This window comes from Pagrus major, chromosome 22, assembly GCF_040436345.1.
Source record: "Pagrus major chromosome 22, Pma_NU_1.0".
In the NCBI taxonomy this organism is placed as follows: domain Eukaryota; kingdom Metazoa; phylum Chordata; class Actinopteri; order Spariformes; family Sparidae; genus Pagrus; species Pagrus major.
This window is the reverse complement of record NC_133236.1, coordinates 18,443,248-18,460,648: the sequence shown is the minus strand read 5'-3', so window position 1 is coordinate 18,460,648 and position 17,401 is coordinate 18,443,248. Positions and strand designations below refer to the sequence as shown.

The 17,401-nt window shown below is 40.4% G+C and overlaps 1 protein-coding gene across 2 annotated transcripts in view; it reads right to left on the bottom strand.

The window, feature by feature from the left end:
* Positions 1 to 17,165, bottom strand: part of tulp4a (TUB like protein 4a) — a 36,663-nt gene extending 19,498 nt beyond the window's left edge. The window contains exons 1-2 of one of the 2 annotated variants that reach the window (XM_073492748.1): positions 17,088 to 17,165; positions 14,922 to 15,855 (exon numbers count right to left, since the gene is read on the bottom strand). In XM_073492748.1, the coding sequence (XP_073348849.1) occupies positions 14,922 to 15,173 (252 nt within the window). In that variant the 5' untranslated portion in view covers positions 15,174 to 15,855; positions 17,088 to 17,165. The remainder of the gene's footprint in view (positions 1 to 14,921; positions 15,856 to 17,087) is intronic. The other variant, XM_073492749.1, reaches the window with a different exon arrangement.
* Positions 17,166 to 17,401: the final 236 nt, after the last annotated feature.

Below are 17,401 nucleotides of genomic sequence, written 5' to 3'. Positions count from 1 at the left end.
TGACCCTGACTGTATTTTCAGTTAAATATGCAAATTAACTCAGTACCGATTGCTAAATTCTTTGACTGCCATATTACACACAACACAGTGGCCTTCCCGTGACACAGCTTTGTCTCCTTAACTACAACAGATAACATGAGATGATCAAAAACACAGTGCCTTGGTCAGAGTGACCTTTATCAGGACTCTGAGCTCTTTGCCTGCACACACTCAGCAAGTTGCTCTTCACTGGAGCATTGGCTGAAATGCCTAAAATACAGTAAGTAAGTAAGTAAAATCCAAGATCCAACATTTCGATGAACTAAATTTAGCATCGAGCCAGATGAAAATACATCACAAAGTGGGTTAACCTCATTCTGAAAAACTCACAAAGGAGCTGCTAATATCCTATATATTACAGACAATAAGATTCAATTATTCCATGTCTTATCAGAGTGTTGTACAGCCACACTTCTCTTCGATGGACATTTCCAGAGTGTTCTGTATGTTTTAATGCAAAAGGTTCCCATTTTAATCGTACAGAAAGTGTCTATTTTTTCCAAATCTGAATGTCTGAATTTCTGAAGAGACACTGATGCATGAACACCCCTACAGAAAACAGCATCTTTTGGTTTAAAGATCAAACATAGAGTAAACTGTACAGCCTCTTACAGCAGTGCCTCATAGATGCATGGGTTTCTGCATTTACCCAGAGGTCAGTGGTTACAGAGATGGATCATGATTACCCTTACAAAACTAGATGCAGAGGAAGAAGGTGTGGATCACTGACAGAGAGCAGTATAGATCAAACTATTCAGTGCCATCCATCTTAAAAGATCTCCATCAAGCCCCCTCCTCTGTCTGTGTCTCTATCTGTCTGGTCTTCTGTAGCGTGACTCAGCCTTTTCCCAGAGGAATAATCCTAAGCAGGGAGCAGCTCTGCTCTCGTCAAGTGAAGCACGTGGGCTATACACGCTCAAACACACACACAACACAGGGCTGGTTTTAGCGGGGCTTACGCTCTCTGAGTGCAAGTCCAACAGATCAGTGGCTGAAAGTTGGATAAGCCAGCCAGTCTTTTCCTGATTTTTCCCAAACAACATCATCCTTTCCACATGGTCCAGTACAACAGGTGTCATTAAAGTACACAGTTCTTGCTCCAGCAATATACGCTACAACATCCTCTTACGTCAATGCCACTTGATTGTGACAGCTACATTTACAAATCCATCTCAATATCACCTGTTTTAGAACAAGAGATGATTTTGCACGTACATAGTAACGCACAAACTTTAAAAGCACAGTGGTAGAAAACTGTTTTTTGAAATGCACATCTTGCTTGTCAGTGGGATTTATTTCAGTTTCCTATACAGTTGTAATGTTGAGGCCTCCACCTCACCTCAAATAAAGAGTGCCTCTGCCACAATCATAAAAAAAAAATCCAATTCAATATAACACTATTGGGTTGTTTAAACTCTCAAAGAAATATGTATCAGGAGCTATATCAGACAGTAAAAAGCTACATAAGTTTAGCTCAGCAGGTGCATGATTGAGTGATCACATAGTATTTTCACCAACATTGTGCTGTGGTTCTCAGAATTTTTATAAGCTTGGGAAAAGAGGAGACAAAAAGCTTATAAAATTCCCAATCAGAATAATGGGTGGGGAAAAATAAAAGATAAAAACAACATTACAGGTCAAACGTCAAGTCAGTTTAATAACCACCAGAAATCTGAGGTAGCTTTTGTAAAGTTGGTATACCTTATAAGGTTACAGTATTTACCAGTGTTTCCCTAGGTCGGTGGAGGACTGCTTGTTTGGGACGGGGTTTTTTCCATTTTATGTTTTTCAATGAAAAATAACCAATTTTCACATCATTTTGAACCGTTATTATATCTGTGCACAAATGATGGAAAAGCTAATGCATATAATACATTAACAACCTACAAAAGCTTAACAATAAAACTTGCAAAAGAAGTCCACTGGGGACTAACTAGAACCATTCGATCTGCGAAAAATAATGTTGTTAGTTTTGATACTTTGCAAATTGATTTTACATTTATTCAGCTTAGTTGGTGGTGATGCTGCCCAAATTGGCTTGGGAGCTGTGCCTAAGCTGGAAATTGGTAGGAAAAAACCCTGTAAACTAAGCAATTTTTAGGCTGCTGTAGGCGGGAAATGCTCCTATAAATAAAGTCCAAACAGGAGTAAAACAGAATCACTTGAAAATTTTCCGGCAGGAGATATTTCTATGCAATTACAGCACCAGTGCTGTGGTAACTGCTGTCACCAATCAAGTTTATTTTGCAGGTTTCCTCAACAATTCCTTATTTTCCTTGTGTATTGTTAACTGTCTGAAGTGATAAAAGACAGGGTTATCCCAGGTAAACTCACACAAAAATGTTTATATGAACACACCATGTTCAGCCCTCCAGCACAATGACTGTACAGTAGGATTCATTACTCTCCTGGCCCTGCCAGCGTAGCAATAAGGTGTCCCGTGAGCCAGATTTACAGTGTTTTCACTCCCACTCCCAGTGGTATAAATCCTTACGTTACTCTTTAGGTCTGTCTTAGCAGGAAAGGGGACACAACGAGACCAGGCCTGTTGCAGGTCTGCAGCTAAGGTCTCTATGTCATCCTGATTGATTCAACCATATTCACACATCATTAAAAACAGCCTGCCATCTATCATTCAGATACAGCAGTCACCTGATGCAGCACTGCTCACTTGGCGCAAAGCTGACAAAGCTTCTGCAGCAGTATTGTCAAAGATAACAAATTTCCATGCTCAAGGATCTCATTGGGGGAATACAACTCTGTCTTGTTACTCCACTTGTGCACTGTCTGCAACCTCTGGTGAGAAAAATGGATTTTCCGGATGGTATTATACAACCTAATTCAGCTCCAGCCAGTGCAGAAATGAGGCTTTAGATTAGGTAGGAGTTCCAGTTTGCATTATTCTAACATCATTCTTACACTGTACAGAGAAGGGCCAAAAGAAAAACAACAAAAAAGAAATTAGCATAGTGTTAACACATGCTGTGTCTTGCAAGCGTGCACACTTATCTGCAGCCTCATAGAGGTGAGAATAATCTGTGTATGTGTAAATTTAGCTCAGTCTGGAGATTAGTGTGAGCTGGTCAGGCATCCCGCGAGGGGGACAGCTGAGCACCTCGCTGTGACGCGGCGATCTGGGAGATCAGACATCACATGGAGACAGACAGGATAAGAGTGAGAAGCAACAGGACAGCGGAGGGCCGGAGGGATCATTGACAAAGAAGCCATGTGCACATATGCATACACATACAGACTTGATAAAATCTTCATTAATTAGCATGTGCTGCATGGTCAAAGACATGTACTGACAAACTGAATCACTATGCAGTTGGCGATTTGTGCACACATGTTCAAAGACAAAAAAGTACCTAAAATTAACATTTTAAAAATTAGAGAGTTGTAGGACAACTGCAACATGGCTGAAGAAGTCTACAGCCATGTGTTTCCAGGCTTGTTTTCATCTCATTCAAACAAATGCCTGGTAAGAGGAGAGGAGACTCCCCGTTTCCGATCCCTTTAATTCGGTCTTTTGGCCAGTGCACCGCCATTGACAACTTCTGCCTGGGTGGTTGGCATCGTCTTCACTCCTGCAGTCAATGCCTTGCTGTTGTCATTGCAGCTCTGGCCTCTTGCTGGGACTTAGAGACTGGGAGCTAAGCTGACCCCAGCAACTTATCTGAGAAGACCAAATCAAATCAAGGGACAGCTTTGGGTTGCATTGGAGTCAGCAGAAGTGAGAGGACACTGTGACAGTGCAGTGTCACTGTGGTGCAGTCGTGAGCACATGGGTCCCTGGCAACACAGGCCCCTGGCGCCAAGGACTTTCTTTTTGCAAGAAGGTTATGAATAAGCAGGCTGAACTGGTAGACATTAACTCAGTGTTTCAAGTGCAGCTGAAGATCAATTCTTGCTTTATTCAAGTTTTAAATAAAGCAAGAGTTTAAATAAGATTTAGAACAAAGGTCATAGTTGCACCAATAATTTTGTTTTTAGCTCAGTTCAGTTTGGTATTAAATGTGCCACATGTGGAATTTCATATAAATACAAAACAAAACAAAAAATTAAAAGAAAAACCTCATAAGACTAGAGAAAGAAACATATAATTCTATAAAATATATTTTATAGAATAATAATAAAATATATTTCTATAAAAAGAAAAAGCAATTGTTGGTGGCAAGTGAGATGGGTAGACGCTCCCCTTTCCCTCTACGCTCTCCCTTGATTCTGGGTCTGACATGATATTAACTCAGACACAAAACTCAATTAAAGAAAAGCGCTGCGCTGTGCTGATACAAAAGCAAGGAAGCAAGAATGGGCAAAGCAGGGCCGGAGTGATTAGCGGCATGACAGAAAGGGCAATGGGACGAGACCTTTGGCGGTGGTAGAATCTGAAATGTTTACGAGTAGAGCAAGCATGTGATAAAACCTTAATCAATATCAATATCTGACAATAGCATTTACATTGGTTATTACTTGGTGTGAGGCAAAGCTCGACAAATAGCAAGTAGCTGCAAGCAAAGGGACAGCAGAAAGTCACACCTGACTTTAAATTAGATTTAATTCCAAAAAGATTAAGAAAATGATATATTTATGCTAAAAGCTACAACATTAGTATTTTACTACTTATATTTAAATTTTATGTGATCCAACAACTAAGAGGTGTGGTTGCTCAGGCTTTAATGTATGCCACTTTGTACTGCTCACATTGTCAACATGTACATGGATATTTCTTAAAATGTAGCTTTTCTACATCTATTGGCCTATTGTACAGACCTAAATAGCATTTAAAGTCACTGAAAACGGGCCTTTTAGAAAACTCCTGCCAGGGTGGATATTCAGAAACTTGTTTTTTCAAAAAAAAAAAAAAGATTTTTTGAAATGATGATGCAGACAACCACATTCAATTCCGGATTGTTTTTTTTAATCAGTTACGACATGTCCTACCCTGATTCCCTCGACAACCAGCGGTTAAATTTGACATGGGTAACGAATTGCTGTTACTGATGTTGCTGACCTTGTTGTCTATGGTAGCAACCGTTGTGCAGTTAAAACAGCCCTACATGGAGCGCCACCTTTTAATGAAGCTACCTGCTTCTAGACGTTTAATGTCATGATGTTTTTAATGATACTGATAACAGCAATATGATTTTCCAGGCTGCCCCTGAGTTGTAATAGGAGATTTTGGGAAAGAATTGTGACATGCATAAATAAATTAGTAGCATCACAAGGCAACTCGACTAATAACTTGTCATCAGTTTGTTATGTTGAATTTAACAGTTTTTGCCATTCCTTAGATGCATTTCTGGGCTGTAAAAATCTAACAAAATATGAATGCAATGTGTTGAGATTAATCAAACTGACAAGTATAAACATGTGTCAGTTTGTGTTAGGCAAATACTGAACCTATCTGAAACATTGAGAGCATTGAAATAGGCACAGAGTACAAAAAGACATGCAAAGAAGAGCAATCTAGTGCTTAAATTTTTTGTCTTCACATCCGTTTGCTGTGTAGGCTGGAATGAGAAGCTTTTATCCTGCAAATAGCACAACTCTAAAACAATGTGCACCCAAGTGTGCAGATATGTCTGTCTGATCCAACAAACATTGCTCATAACAAAAAGAACCTGCACTGTACAGGCCACACTGTCCCTCTTGGAAAATTTCTAGCAAGCAGAAAAGTACACCTGAATCTGAGGAAGCAGGGGACCTGAGTGTTATGCAACATGTCCTCTCCAAGGATGGATTAGCACACTAAAGCCATCTCCACTAAGCACATTTGGTGAGACCATTTTAATGCAGTGAATGGGTCGTGTAATCTTCAATCCTGAGCAGGGCTTCTAATGCCAAGAGGTCAGATAAGAGGAGAGAAAAATAAGGAACTTAAGAGGAAGACGTGTAGAGGCACGGGTGAGGAGATCATGAGAGAATGAAGAGGGGGATGGAGAGCTTTGGTTCAGAGGAAGGAAAGACAATATAATACGACCGGGGACAACAGATTAGTGTCTGGACACACGTGGTGATGGAAGCTGAGGTAGGTGACACTGAGGAAAACTGAGGCAGAAATGCAGCATGGCCCATTAAAAGTGATGACTTTACTCCAACTTTCTTCAGCTTGTATTGCAGGAAAAATTATGCAGCACTCTACCTGTCTTGTAATCCATTATTATGGTCCCCATTAAGTCACCCAGTATCTCTTCCTCAATTATTGCCTATTTAAAAGTGCTGTGCAGGTCCAAGATCAGTGCTGGTTCTTGCACAAACCCTCTATCAGAGCTATTAAATGATTTATTTATAAGGCTTCAGCAGGAAACCACTTTTGACGCACAAAAACGTCACACAGCACAAGCAAAAAAAAAAAATTCAGACAGAAGAACATGGTGGTGGGGTTATCTGAGAAAGATTCATTCCCTCTGATCTATCAGTATCAGCATTAGTAGACGAGTGCACAGACCCCATGAAGTTTGAAAGTCAAGAAGTTTTCAGAGGCCTGAAACAAGAGGCAAACAAAAACCACTCAAGTGATTTTAACAGGATCCAAAACCTTGAGTTTTACTTACAAGTTGGAGTTTTAATCACACTAATTGACACAACTGAAACTCCTGTAGAGAGAACTTAAATGTTCCTCGGTTCTATATTCATGTGTCAAATAAACATGCACTAAGCATCACCGCTATACTAGTACCCAAACAAGAACATCTGATCAGACACAAATCAGTATGAGCAGATGAACACGTAGGCCACAGAAGCACAAAGAAGCTGCAATGTCAGTTCAACCTACATGGTGAAGTGGTAAACACGAGCTTGGTGTCCTGGGGTCACCCGTCTCTGTTGGATTAGGGCCTCAGACATTTGTCCCTATGTGCCTTAACGAAGAGCCTGGATCTGGCCTCAAAGGGAAAACCAACAGTTGTGAATCCACCCATAACACTCATGGGACTGTTAGTGAGGTGTGTATAAACTGGGTGTATCTGATTTGCCGTGTTGATGTTGTTCCTAGAACATCATAATTAATGTTGCACCAGGTTAGGAAAATCAGCAACAGCAAGTTGTCATGGCTGTGTGGTTTAAGTAAAGGGCCTTTACTTGTACTCCATTTGGAACATACTATTATACTGTTTGCTTAATATTTTTACACCAAGTATTATTAGTATTTTCCGTGTCTTTCCAGTTTTTGTCAGTGTTTGGTTAGGTTTAGGAAAACATCGTTTGGCTTACAATACACCCTCTCACAACTGTAAACAAGTGTCTTAAAGGATAACTTCTCCCATGGGCTTATTTCCCTGAGTCCAGAGCTATGGCATAACAAAAACATGATTGATGAGTTGGAGTAATGGTCCTGGAGCAACAATATTTATGATGTTCAAGGACAACACCAACAAGACAATATCAGATTGTGCATTTGAACTGTTCCAGCAGTCCAACAAAATTTCTCATCCTTTCAGCTACAATAATTTGTAAACACAATGACATTGGCTGAGGACTATCAGGATGCATATTTTCAGCAAACAAAGTGAAAACAACCCCCCTTGAGACTGCCACTTAATGTACTACTTTCCCTCACAGCGCCCATGCTCAAAAAATAGCAGTTGTGCTTTGCTTTCTGACTGCGAACAACTTACTATAGCAAACATACACTGACAGACAAAAGATGTTGCAGCAATAAGAAATCACAAGAGGATATTTTCACTGGAAATAAAAGCACTTCCCTCACATAGTAAAGCATATATGTATGATTCGATTGTAAGACAAATATCACAGCTAGCAGCTGACAGGATTCTGAAAGACAATTTGCCCAAAACCTGTGCTGCAGCAGCCAACATTTACTTGTCAACATGTAGACAGTCACTGTCAAGCCATTCGAGGACGTTCAGCTCTCATGGAAAATGAATGGACTCCCAGTGACTAGCTGCTCAGTCAATTCAGCATCTGAGCGCACTGTAATGGAAAAAAAGCACCTGATTGTCAAAAGAGGTGTTGATCTATTCTGATGCACGTCCCAGAGGGGTTACTCCGCATCATCACAAGTATAGTCAAATAAAAAGACGCAAAACTCATTGCTTTCATCTATTTTCAATTTGATTTAAGTGTGGTGCAACTGACAAGCCTCCTGATAAAGTTCAGCAGCTCTGTTTGGATAACGATATAAAAATAGTATCAGGACACTGAAAGGCAGATTTTCTTTCAATAAAACATTTTTTTTAAACTTGTCTGCCTGATTTATTTTTAGTCTAAAAAGACTGTTACTCGGGAAACATATTTAATCTGTGTTTTAATACAAAGTTGTGTGCAACTGTCATGGCGTGAGAAAACATTTCTTTCAGAACAAAACAGATTTAACATCATATCAACTCAATGATCAATCAGCTAGAATCAGTTTGAAACAGACACTAACAAAGTAGTCATGTTAAATCAACAAGATTAGTGCAGAAATGATAAGTCGATTAACAGAAAACTAATCAGCACTTATTGACTGATCGTTTCAGTCATTTTTTAAGTCACTTGCTCCAGCTACTCTAATGTACGGATTTGTTGCTTTTCTATGTTTTACGTTGTTGTAGACTGAATATCTGTGGGTTCTGGACTGCTGGTTGGGATACAAACACTATGTTAAGATGCTCATATCATTTTAATGAGCAATCTGACATGACATTTAAAACTAAGTGATTAAAGAAGTATTTCACCGATGGAAAGATGGTCCTTGCATTAAATTGGGCTGTCTATGCAGTAGGAAGAAATAAATATTTTTAAATTGGTGCTAGATGACTGGAGAAAACATAGGAAAGGGTCTGTGGTATTCTACGGAAGCCCTAAAGGGCCATGCATTCATACATTTTATTTCCTCCGTTTTCCTGTGATAACGAGTTAATGTCATTTGTGTCTCGAAATAACAACTGCTGTTTTCCCAAGATAATGGGATAATTTTCTTGAGATCTCGAGATAACAAAACTTTGTTTTCCCGAGATAACGATATAATTAATTCGAGATCTCGAGATAATGACTGTGATATGATAGGCCTGAGATTATGGAGACACCCGGGACCTCGTAGCTGGTCAGCGATGTAGTTAACGACGACATCAGGCTCACTTAGATTGCGCCGCCGATATAGCTGAAGCCTTGCTAACTGTCTTTTTAGATTACGCACACTAATGTGTATATTATCTGTAATAGCAAGACATAATGCTATTTCAGCCTGTGTCAGGCTTTGATTGAAAAGATATGTGACGCGGTGATCGATATGCTCCTGCTCCTCTGACATTGCTACACTGAATGATGTTTCCTGCAATGATTTAATATACTACACTATCGTTTTGTTTTCTCAAGATCTCGAATTAATTATATTGTTATCTCGGGAAAACAAAGTTTTGTTATCTCGTGATCTCGAGAAAATTATCCCGTTATCTCGGGAAAACGGCAGTTATACGGTTGTTATTTCGAGATAATAACTCGAGATCTCAAGAAAACAAATGAAATTAATTAATCTCAGGCCTATCATATCACAGTCATTATCTCAAGATCTCGCATTAGTTATATCGTTATCTCGGGAAAACAAAGTTTCGTTATCTCGAGATCTCACGAAAATTATCCCATTATCTCGGGAAAACGGCAGTTGTTATTTCGAGATAATAACTCGAGATCTCGAGAACACAAATGACATTAACTCGTTATCACGGGAAAACTGAGGAAATAAAATGTATGAATGCATGGCCCTTTAGGGCTTCTGTAGTATTCCCGTTTGCTCAAAGAGCAGAAAACGGACAACATACACTCCCACTGCTGGGTGACATACTACAAGTTGGGTCGTATTTGGTTTTGACTTGGCCTCAGTTTTGAAAAAGGAAGGCAGTGTAGTAACAGAATCTTGGTTTGTAGTTTATCAGCACTGCCTAGTTTTACATTTGATCGAAGTTTGGTAAGGCTCCCCTCACTCAATGCAAGTGATCCAACCTCTCAACCAGACTAAACTCTGTGTTCACGAATGCACGCGTACTACATGCTGAGATACAATATGTAGTTGATAAAACAGCCCTAAAATCTGATAGATGAAGCATTTTGTGTCATCTGTCAGATTTTTGCCGTCAAAAAGTTTGGGGCTCTGGATGCAGGCAAAATGTAGAGACGTCTAACACTGTTCATTTGCCTATACTACCAACATTGTTGTGATACAAAGCTGGTTAAAAATCTGCTAACTTCCTGTTTAAGCAACAAAGAACAAAATAAATCTGTAAGTTAATTGATAAATGAATATAATTAGTAGCTGCAGCCGTGAGTAAGACCAATATTTTGATAGGACCATAATAAAGCAATAGAATTAATGTCGACATAGTGTAGCATAATAAAAAACAAATCAAAATTGCGTTTATAGAAATGGAATATGATAGCATAATGCTGACTTGACAGTGTGCAATATAGGTCTGAGCATTTCTGCTTAGCAACCAAGCTCCATGAAAAACACAAAGCAGAGAATACAAAGTAGTTCACTCGTGACACAGAATGGAAAAAGATGGTTGTTGGAGACAGAACAAAAGGAGTGTGGCCCCACACACACACACACACCTTGCTCCCTTTGAAGCTATTACCTTGTAATTATCCCTCACCATGGCTGAAGGGGAATTAGACACAGAGATGAGGACAAACCATCATCAGAGATGTATTACAGGCCTTGAAACTTCAAAACCTTTTGATTATCGGAAGATCATGAGAGCCTTTAGGTGAAAATAGGTGCTAGTGCAGGACAACAGCTGAGCTTCACCAAAACAAAAGATGTTTTTGTCCAAAATATTTGTAGTGCCATGAGTGCCAACCTTTTCTATCATATGCTGGACTCAAGTGTAAATAAACCCCTTATCCAAGCAGAGGCAGTGCAACACTCTACCCGTCTACCCTCTTCTTCACAGATGTCTGACAGCTTAATATCTGCCCTTTACTTTACTACATTGCCCGTATTGGGCCAAGTCCAAAAGACACATCAGTTCAGACGCTCGCTTACATTAAAATGATCACAGGACACTCTGGTCTATACATCAACAGGAATAATGGCCAAACTTAAGGATGCTGGCGTGAGTATTGATCTTGGCAGGCAGGACTGGACTCCTACAGGATGAGTTCATGTTGCATTTTTGTGTGTGTGAGCTCATTCATATCATGAATTGAGCCAATTCATGTGAAAGGACACTCGTCACCAACGATGACAATTGCTCAATGACAGTGCTGACGTCTTAAAAAGGACAGGACTGTCAGAGGACATGACTTCTTTTATAGCTGAGCATGCAGCTTTTGATGACACGAAAAGGTTACCCAAATGTATTGACATAGCCCTTTCAAAAATTGAATTAAATAATGAAATAATTTTGCCTTAAGGAGAGTTTTTGCCTCTTCCAAAACATATTCTAACACCTGGACAGGACTGGAGAATATAAACCAAGCTGTGCTTTATTTCCTTGGTGTTGGACTGTATACTGCAAACGGCATTCTCTCCTCTCCTCAACAGAACTGGGATGGAAAATGATGCAAGTGAGGGAACAGATCAGTCATAACTTGACAGAATTCATTAGTGGTGTGATTTCCACCACTGTCAAAATCCCCAAATTATGCATACGGTGGATGAGTGATGGATTTTGGATTTCGCAAAGCCTTTATTTATTGCTTTATATCAAATCTAGAGTTGAAGTGGAGAGGACATTACTACTTTCATCACTGGTGCTGGGGTGAGGTCAGAGGACAGTGTGGAAATGTGCAGCTGCACCTGCGTTTCATGTGAAAAGCATCTTGAAAGATGCCAAAAAATGTTTTTAAATAAATCAACCAAATATTTTTGTGCTCCAGCCCACAGTGCTCAAATCACCAAACATCGATGTTTGATGATTTGAGTAAGATAGTCAAAAACATTTGGTGAGTAAAGCACAGATTATTGGGTGAGAGCTGTGCAATGTTTTTTTTTATTTTGGTAGACACAAAGGAGAATGGCAACCAAACTTCAAAAGATATAAAACTAGGGCAGCAGGATTTTGGAAAAAAACAACATTGCAATATTTTGGGTTTTTTTTGCAACATATATTGCGACATGAAAAAGTACAGGGAATTTCACCAGATAACTTCAGTAACTCTATTTGGAAATGCATAATTATTCTCGAATGATTGGGGTGATTTCATAGGGGAGTACGAGTTTTGCTTTTGTATCAAGCTGCAAAAGAGTTGTAGCATGATGTGTTTGAGTTGATTTGCCTTACTTGACATTCCACATTCTGCATGTGACTTCCGCACATGCACACATGTCGATGCTGAAACGATATATTGTGCAGCCCTATATTAAACATCACACCTTTGGGTATTAATGGAATGACAGCTGTTGCAACTGCAACACTTAATATGGATCTTAAATTAAAAATAAATAAAGCAAACGCCACTACTATACAAGTTCCATCACGATTGATACGAGTAACTTTAATACACAAAAGAAATTTGTCATTATGAATTTTCTGCCTACTGGATGAAGTCAAATTCACATATGAAAAAGTGGGTAAATAACAGTTATATAGGTTTAACCTCTTCCACACGGCATGCACCAAAACAACAAAATGGAAATTTCAGAACTTGGACCACATTCAAGTGGGCACAGTTAAATGACATTTCTGCTGCGCTTCAGTCACTCTCTGTGGGGATTCATCCACTCTCCCCTCAGCTGCCTTATGGAATGCTGACACAGCACCTTGCTCCATCTGACCAACAGCTACACCCACTAAAGGAGAAAATGCAACCTGTGTGCAATCTCCACTGCCATATACTGATGGGAATATTCATATACATGGCCGGCAATCGGCTCCGATATTACTCTGCTGACGTTTTCAATAACAAAATAAATGTGCTCAGTGAGTGCACTGTTGGTGGGAAACTTTGGAGGGTAAAACAATGGTGAGAGATAAGAGCATTGCCTGAGAGTGGAGTACTGATATGCTTTGACGAAGAACAGCAGCGAGATATATTGCAGGGTGTTTAAAACATGAGCAAATAACCATATACAGCTCTTACTTCCAAACACACAAAAAAATTTATTCCATCGATTAGTCCTCCTGCTCCTCTTTTTCTAGTTAAAACACTAAAATCACATGCAGTAGAAAAACTTAAAAACACCCGCTCCAAGTAAGTTCAAAGACCAGCAGCTTCAAGGAAACTGTTCTGCCCCTGACCTGCAGCTTGGAAAAATAAAGTGAAAAGAAAACTTCTGAGCCTGTAGTCTTCAATCATACATTTGTAAACCAGAGCGCTTCTATTAATAAAAAAATATAAGTTGCAGTCATTTGCATTTCCCTGCATTAGAGCTCGACCAATACCGTTTTTTGGGGGCCAATGTCAATACAGATTAGAATATTAATATATGGGCCAATATTCTTATATAGACAGAATATATATACGTCGTAAACACATTTTTGGCAATGATCCCTCAAATGTGACATACGTAACAGAAGCAGGATATTTTTCACATTGTCGGAAATTACATTATTGTACTAGAACAGTAAACTTGGAAGGGAATTTAATAATTTTGCATTACGCTCTATAAAAAAAAAAAAAAACAGAAAAGAAAATGATGTCGGTGCATATCAGACGACACATACGCTGATACTGATATATCGCTAGGGCTCTACCCTGCATCTCTACATGAAAAGGATTGAGGTTTGAGCAGCCTGTTTGAAGGGGATAAATGGGATCAATAATCTATCATCACAGGTATAAATGTAGAGAAACTGATGTTGTATTTCTTTACAGTATAGAGGATGATGAATTAGAAGAGAGGTGGATAACTAGTAGAGGTGTGGAAATTTCTCGATTACAAGATCACAGACGTGGAAGATTCTGCATCGATGCAGAGACAGAGCATAATCGAGAGCCCGCAGCTTATGTCGATTGTTGATTGTCCGGCCTCAGCTGGACAATAAAATTACGTTGCTCCCAATCTTTAAATGGGGGGCAGACATTAGGCCAATGTTACTTACGTAGGAGGTATATTGGAGGGGGGCAGAGATCATCAGCGAATGATAAAAAACTCTCAGTATTTTTAAAACGGACATCTCGGGGCACATGTCGAATTTTATGAACTTGCTGGGAAGCACAAACTGGACGAGACCCACGTTAGCCATTTTCACCTGAAGCTAACGTCTGCACTCATACATAATAACTGTCACAGCAAGCCCAGCTAATCAGCCAAGATCTTAAGAGGCGCTGTCATCTTTGCCATGCAACTCTGAGAAAGGTGTGTACAGCAGAGTCAATAAATGCCTTATCTTAAAGCCACCATGTGAAAACAATATTATTGTAGATTACAACAAATGTGGAAGGCACTGCAGATTGTAAATGTTTTGTTTATGTACTGAAAAGATGCAGCTTTTATCTTGTAGACTGCTGTAGTCTGACTATTGGAAGGACTTTCTGAATAAAAGGGGAATTTAAAATGATGAAAAAGTAGCCATGTGCAGTAATCTAGATCACTGAGGATGCCATACACCGAGATGCATCGCGAATCGTTTTTCATTCAAATCTTTGACAGCTGAATCATAATCGAATCGTGAGGCCAGTGAAGATTCACACTTCTAATGACTCGATGTGTAAAACAACAGATAACAATTGTGAGAAATTCTGCTTTTGCTTAATGAATAATCCTAAACTACTTCTGGGGAGTCAGGAATAACAGCTACAGTTAAAGGACAATCAGATAACACTGAGTTGGGGGCATCACTTAAAATAGACATGTATGAAATATTTAGAATGAAATAAATTATGATCAAGATGCCATATTGAAACTTTTACAATGACTTGTACTAAGATTAGATAAGCATTTTTACTAGAGTAGGGAAGATCTAACGTGCATTTTCCCATTAATCCCCTCTTACCTCGCTGTTGTGTCCTCTGAGATTAAAGTTCACTCTCTGCGGGGTTGGCCGGTCCCGTCTACAGTGGCTGGACGTGAACGTGACCCCGACAACTCCTCGCCCGTTCCCGGTAGCGAGCCAACCCTCCTCGTAGTAGCGCTTCCTGCACACCGGCTTCTCCTTCTCGCTCTTGGGCACCCGGCCCTTCCAGGACAGGCACAGGATGTTCGAGTCGCTGCAGAGGACCGGGCCATGCTCCACGGCGGCGAACATCCCCGCGGATCTCTGCACCCCCCGTGGATAAAATAAAAACTACCCAGAGGGAGGTCGGGGCGTCTTCTTCGGAGGGGGTCGGTGTCGTTATGAGCGCCTCTCCTCCGCTGAGGTTACTGGTTCGGTGTCGGGTGTGAGACAGCGACAACGGTGCATAGTACTTTTGTTTTCTCTGCTATCTCGGCGATTTGTAATACTGATTAAAAGTTGAGCTGTGAAAATGTCTCCAAAAGCACAAATGAGGTCACAAAGCTGTGGACTTTAGCATTGCTGGAGTGAAGATATCACACTACAAAAAGGCACTCATTCAGGTCATTTTGATGTGTTTGATCACCTTGTTGATGCTGTTTCGATGACAAAGGCAACAGATGAGGAAATTATTTAGAAATCCATCACTGTGGCAGAATCCATCCACATCCACATAATAAAAAAAAAAGGAAAATCTTTATCTTGTAAACTCATCCATCCCAGTGCCTCCAGTTGGTAAGGTTTCTGTCCAGTTCAGTGTGTCATCTCTGGGTTCCGCGTCCTCCTCATACGACCCGGGCCGTGTGTGTGAGAGGAGGAGCAGGGACTCCTCTCCATCAGCTGTCAGCCCGCAGGAGAGCCGCTTCTCCCGGTAACGTCATCACGTCAGCCTGTCTGCCTTTAACACCCGCCTCGGGGATCCCATGGATGACTGCTGGATACAGAAAATGGGATGTTTTTAAAATCACGCTGACAAATAAACAACCGTGTTATTAAAGAAAATGCGGTTTAAAATCGTCCTCCGAGCAAACGATATCACGGTACAGAAAACACTCACCTGCCGCCCACAGCCGCTAATTTAAATATTAATGCGCTCGCCTAAAATAACCCCTCACTTACCGCTACTTCTCACTTCACTCGAGGACTATCCTGCTTAGCGGAAGGATATTTAACTAATTGCTGAATTATTTAGGAAACCATGTATCATTTTTAGCTCATGTTTTATAATGCTACACTCACGTACCAAAGCGGCCTCTCGCGGCTAAACGTTTAAATAAACAGTAAATGAGGTAAAGAACAAAACAATGCGAGAAAAAAAGACGATAAAAAAAGAAAATTAGACTATTATAATGACAAAAAAAAGCCAAAGAGGTGCGACGGACAAGACGGACAGACCAGTGGGCAGTGAACGTAGCGTCACGTTAAGAATCGTGATGCTATCTGCCAATAAAAGTGACACCCGATTCACAACTGTTGTATAAGATTATTTAGATGTCATTATGAGGAATTATAGTATCCACACAAATTCAAATAAAGTATGGACAAGTGTCACCCCAAGAGCACCCCATTTATAAAACACCAAAAGAAAACACATCAGAAATGCTAGTCTAATGTAACGTTCACGTACAGAAAGAGCCAGTCATAGTAACGCTACTAACCTACACTCATTTTACTGCTGAAGCCCGTGAGATGATGCCAAAATAGCCCAAAAACACCCATCACCGTGGGCTACCATCTAGCCACAGCTAGCTAGACCCTGGATGTTGGATCAAGGCAGAGAGCTCCGTGGGCTCCGATGAAAACATGTCAGCAGCGGGATTAATCTTTCCTCTTAATTCATCTCCTCTGTCCAGTTAATTCACGATAATCTAACCGGGAATGCGACGAACGAGCCAGCGGTAGCTAACCGGCTAAGCGAACAGCTAGCTAGCTGAACCTGAGCCACCATCGGCGGAGACTGGCTGCGTCCATCCGCCGCTGGCACTCGTCGCTAACAGGCTATGGCTAGCACGTTAGCTCTCTGTTTATGCTACCGGATTTTTTTATATTAGCATGTAGCTATTCTTATTAACCGTAGTTCGGTGGCGTAGAGGACAAAGTGGCAGAATAATATCAGACCTGTCGTCCACAAAGCCGGAGAACATCAGTGAGCAGTGAAGCGCTTACCTCGGCTCAGTACCGCTGCTGCTTCCTCTGCCTGCAGCCTGCTTCTGGACACTGCCAGGGCCCGACCCGAGAGCTGAGTCACGTGACAGGCACGTGATTACACCAATTAAATGATCGCAGTTCACATCAGTAACCGGAGTGTTTTAACTTTAATCGTATCTTCTTTCAAACGAGGATGAAACGACGTGTTTCATCTGCAAACTAATCAGTTGTTATTACTGGTCTGCCCCAAAAATAGCAAGCAGTGCTGGAAGAAATATCCAGATCCAAGTAAAAGTCTCAACAGGCTGCATCAATGTAAATATCTTCAATTA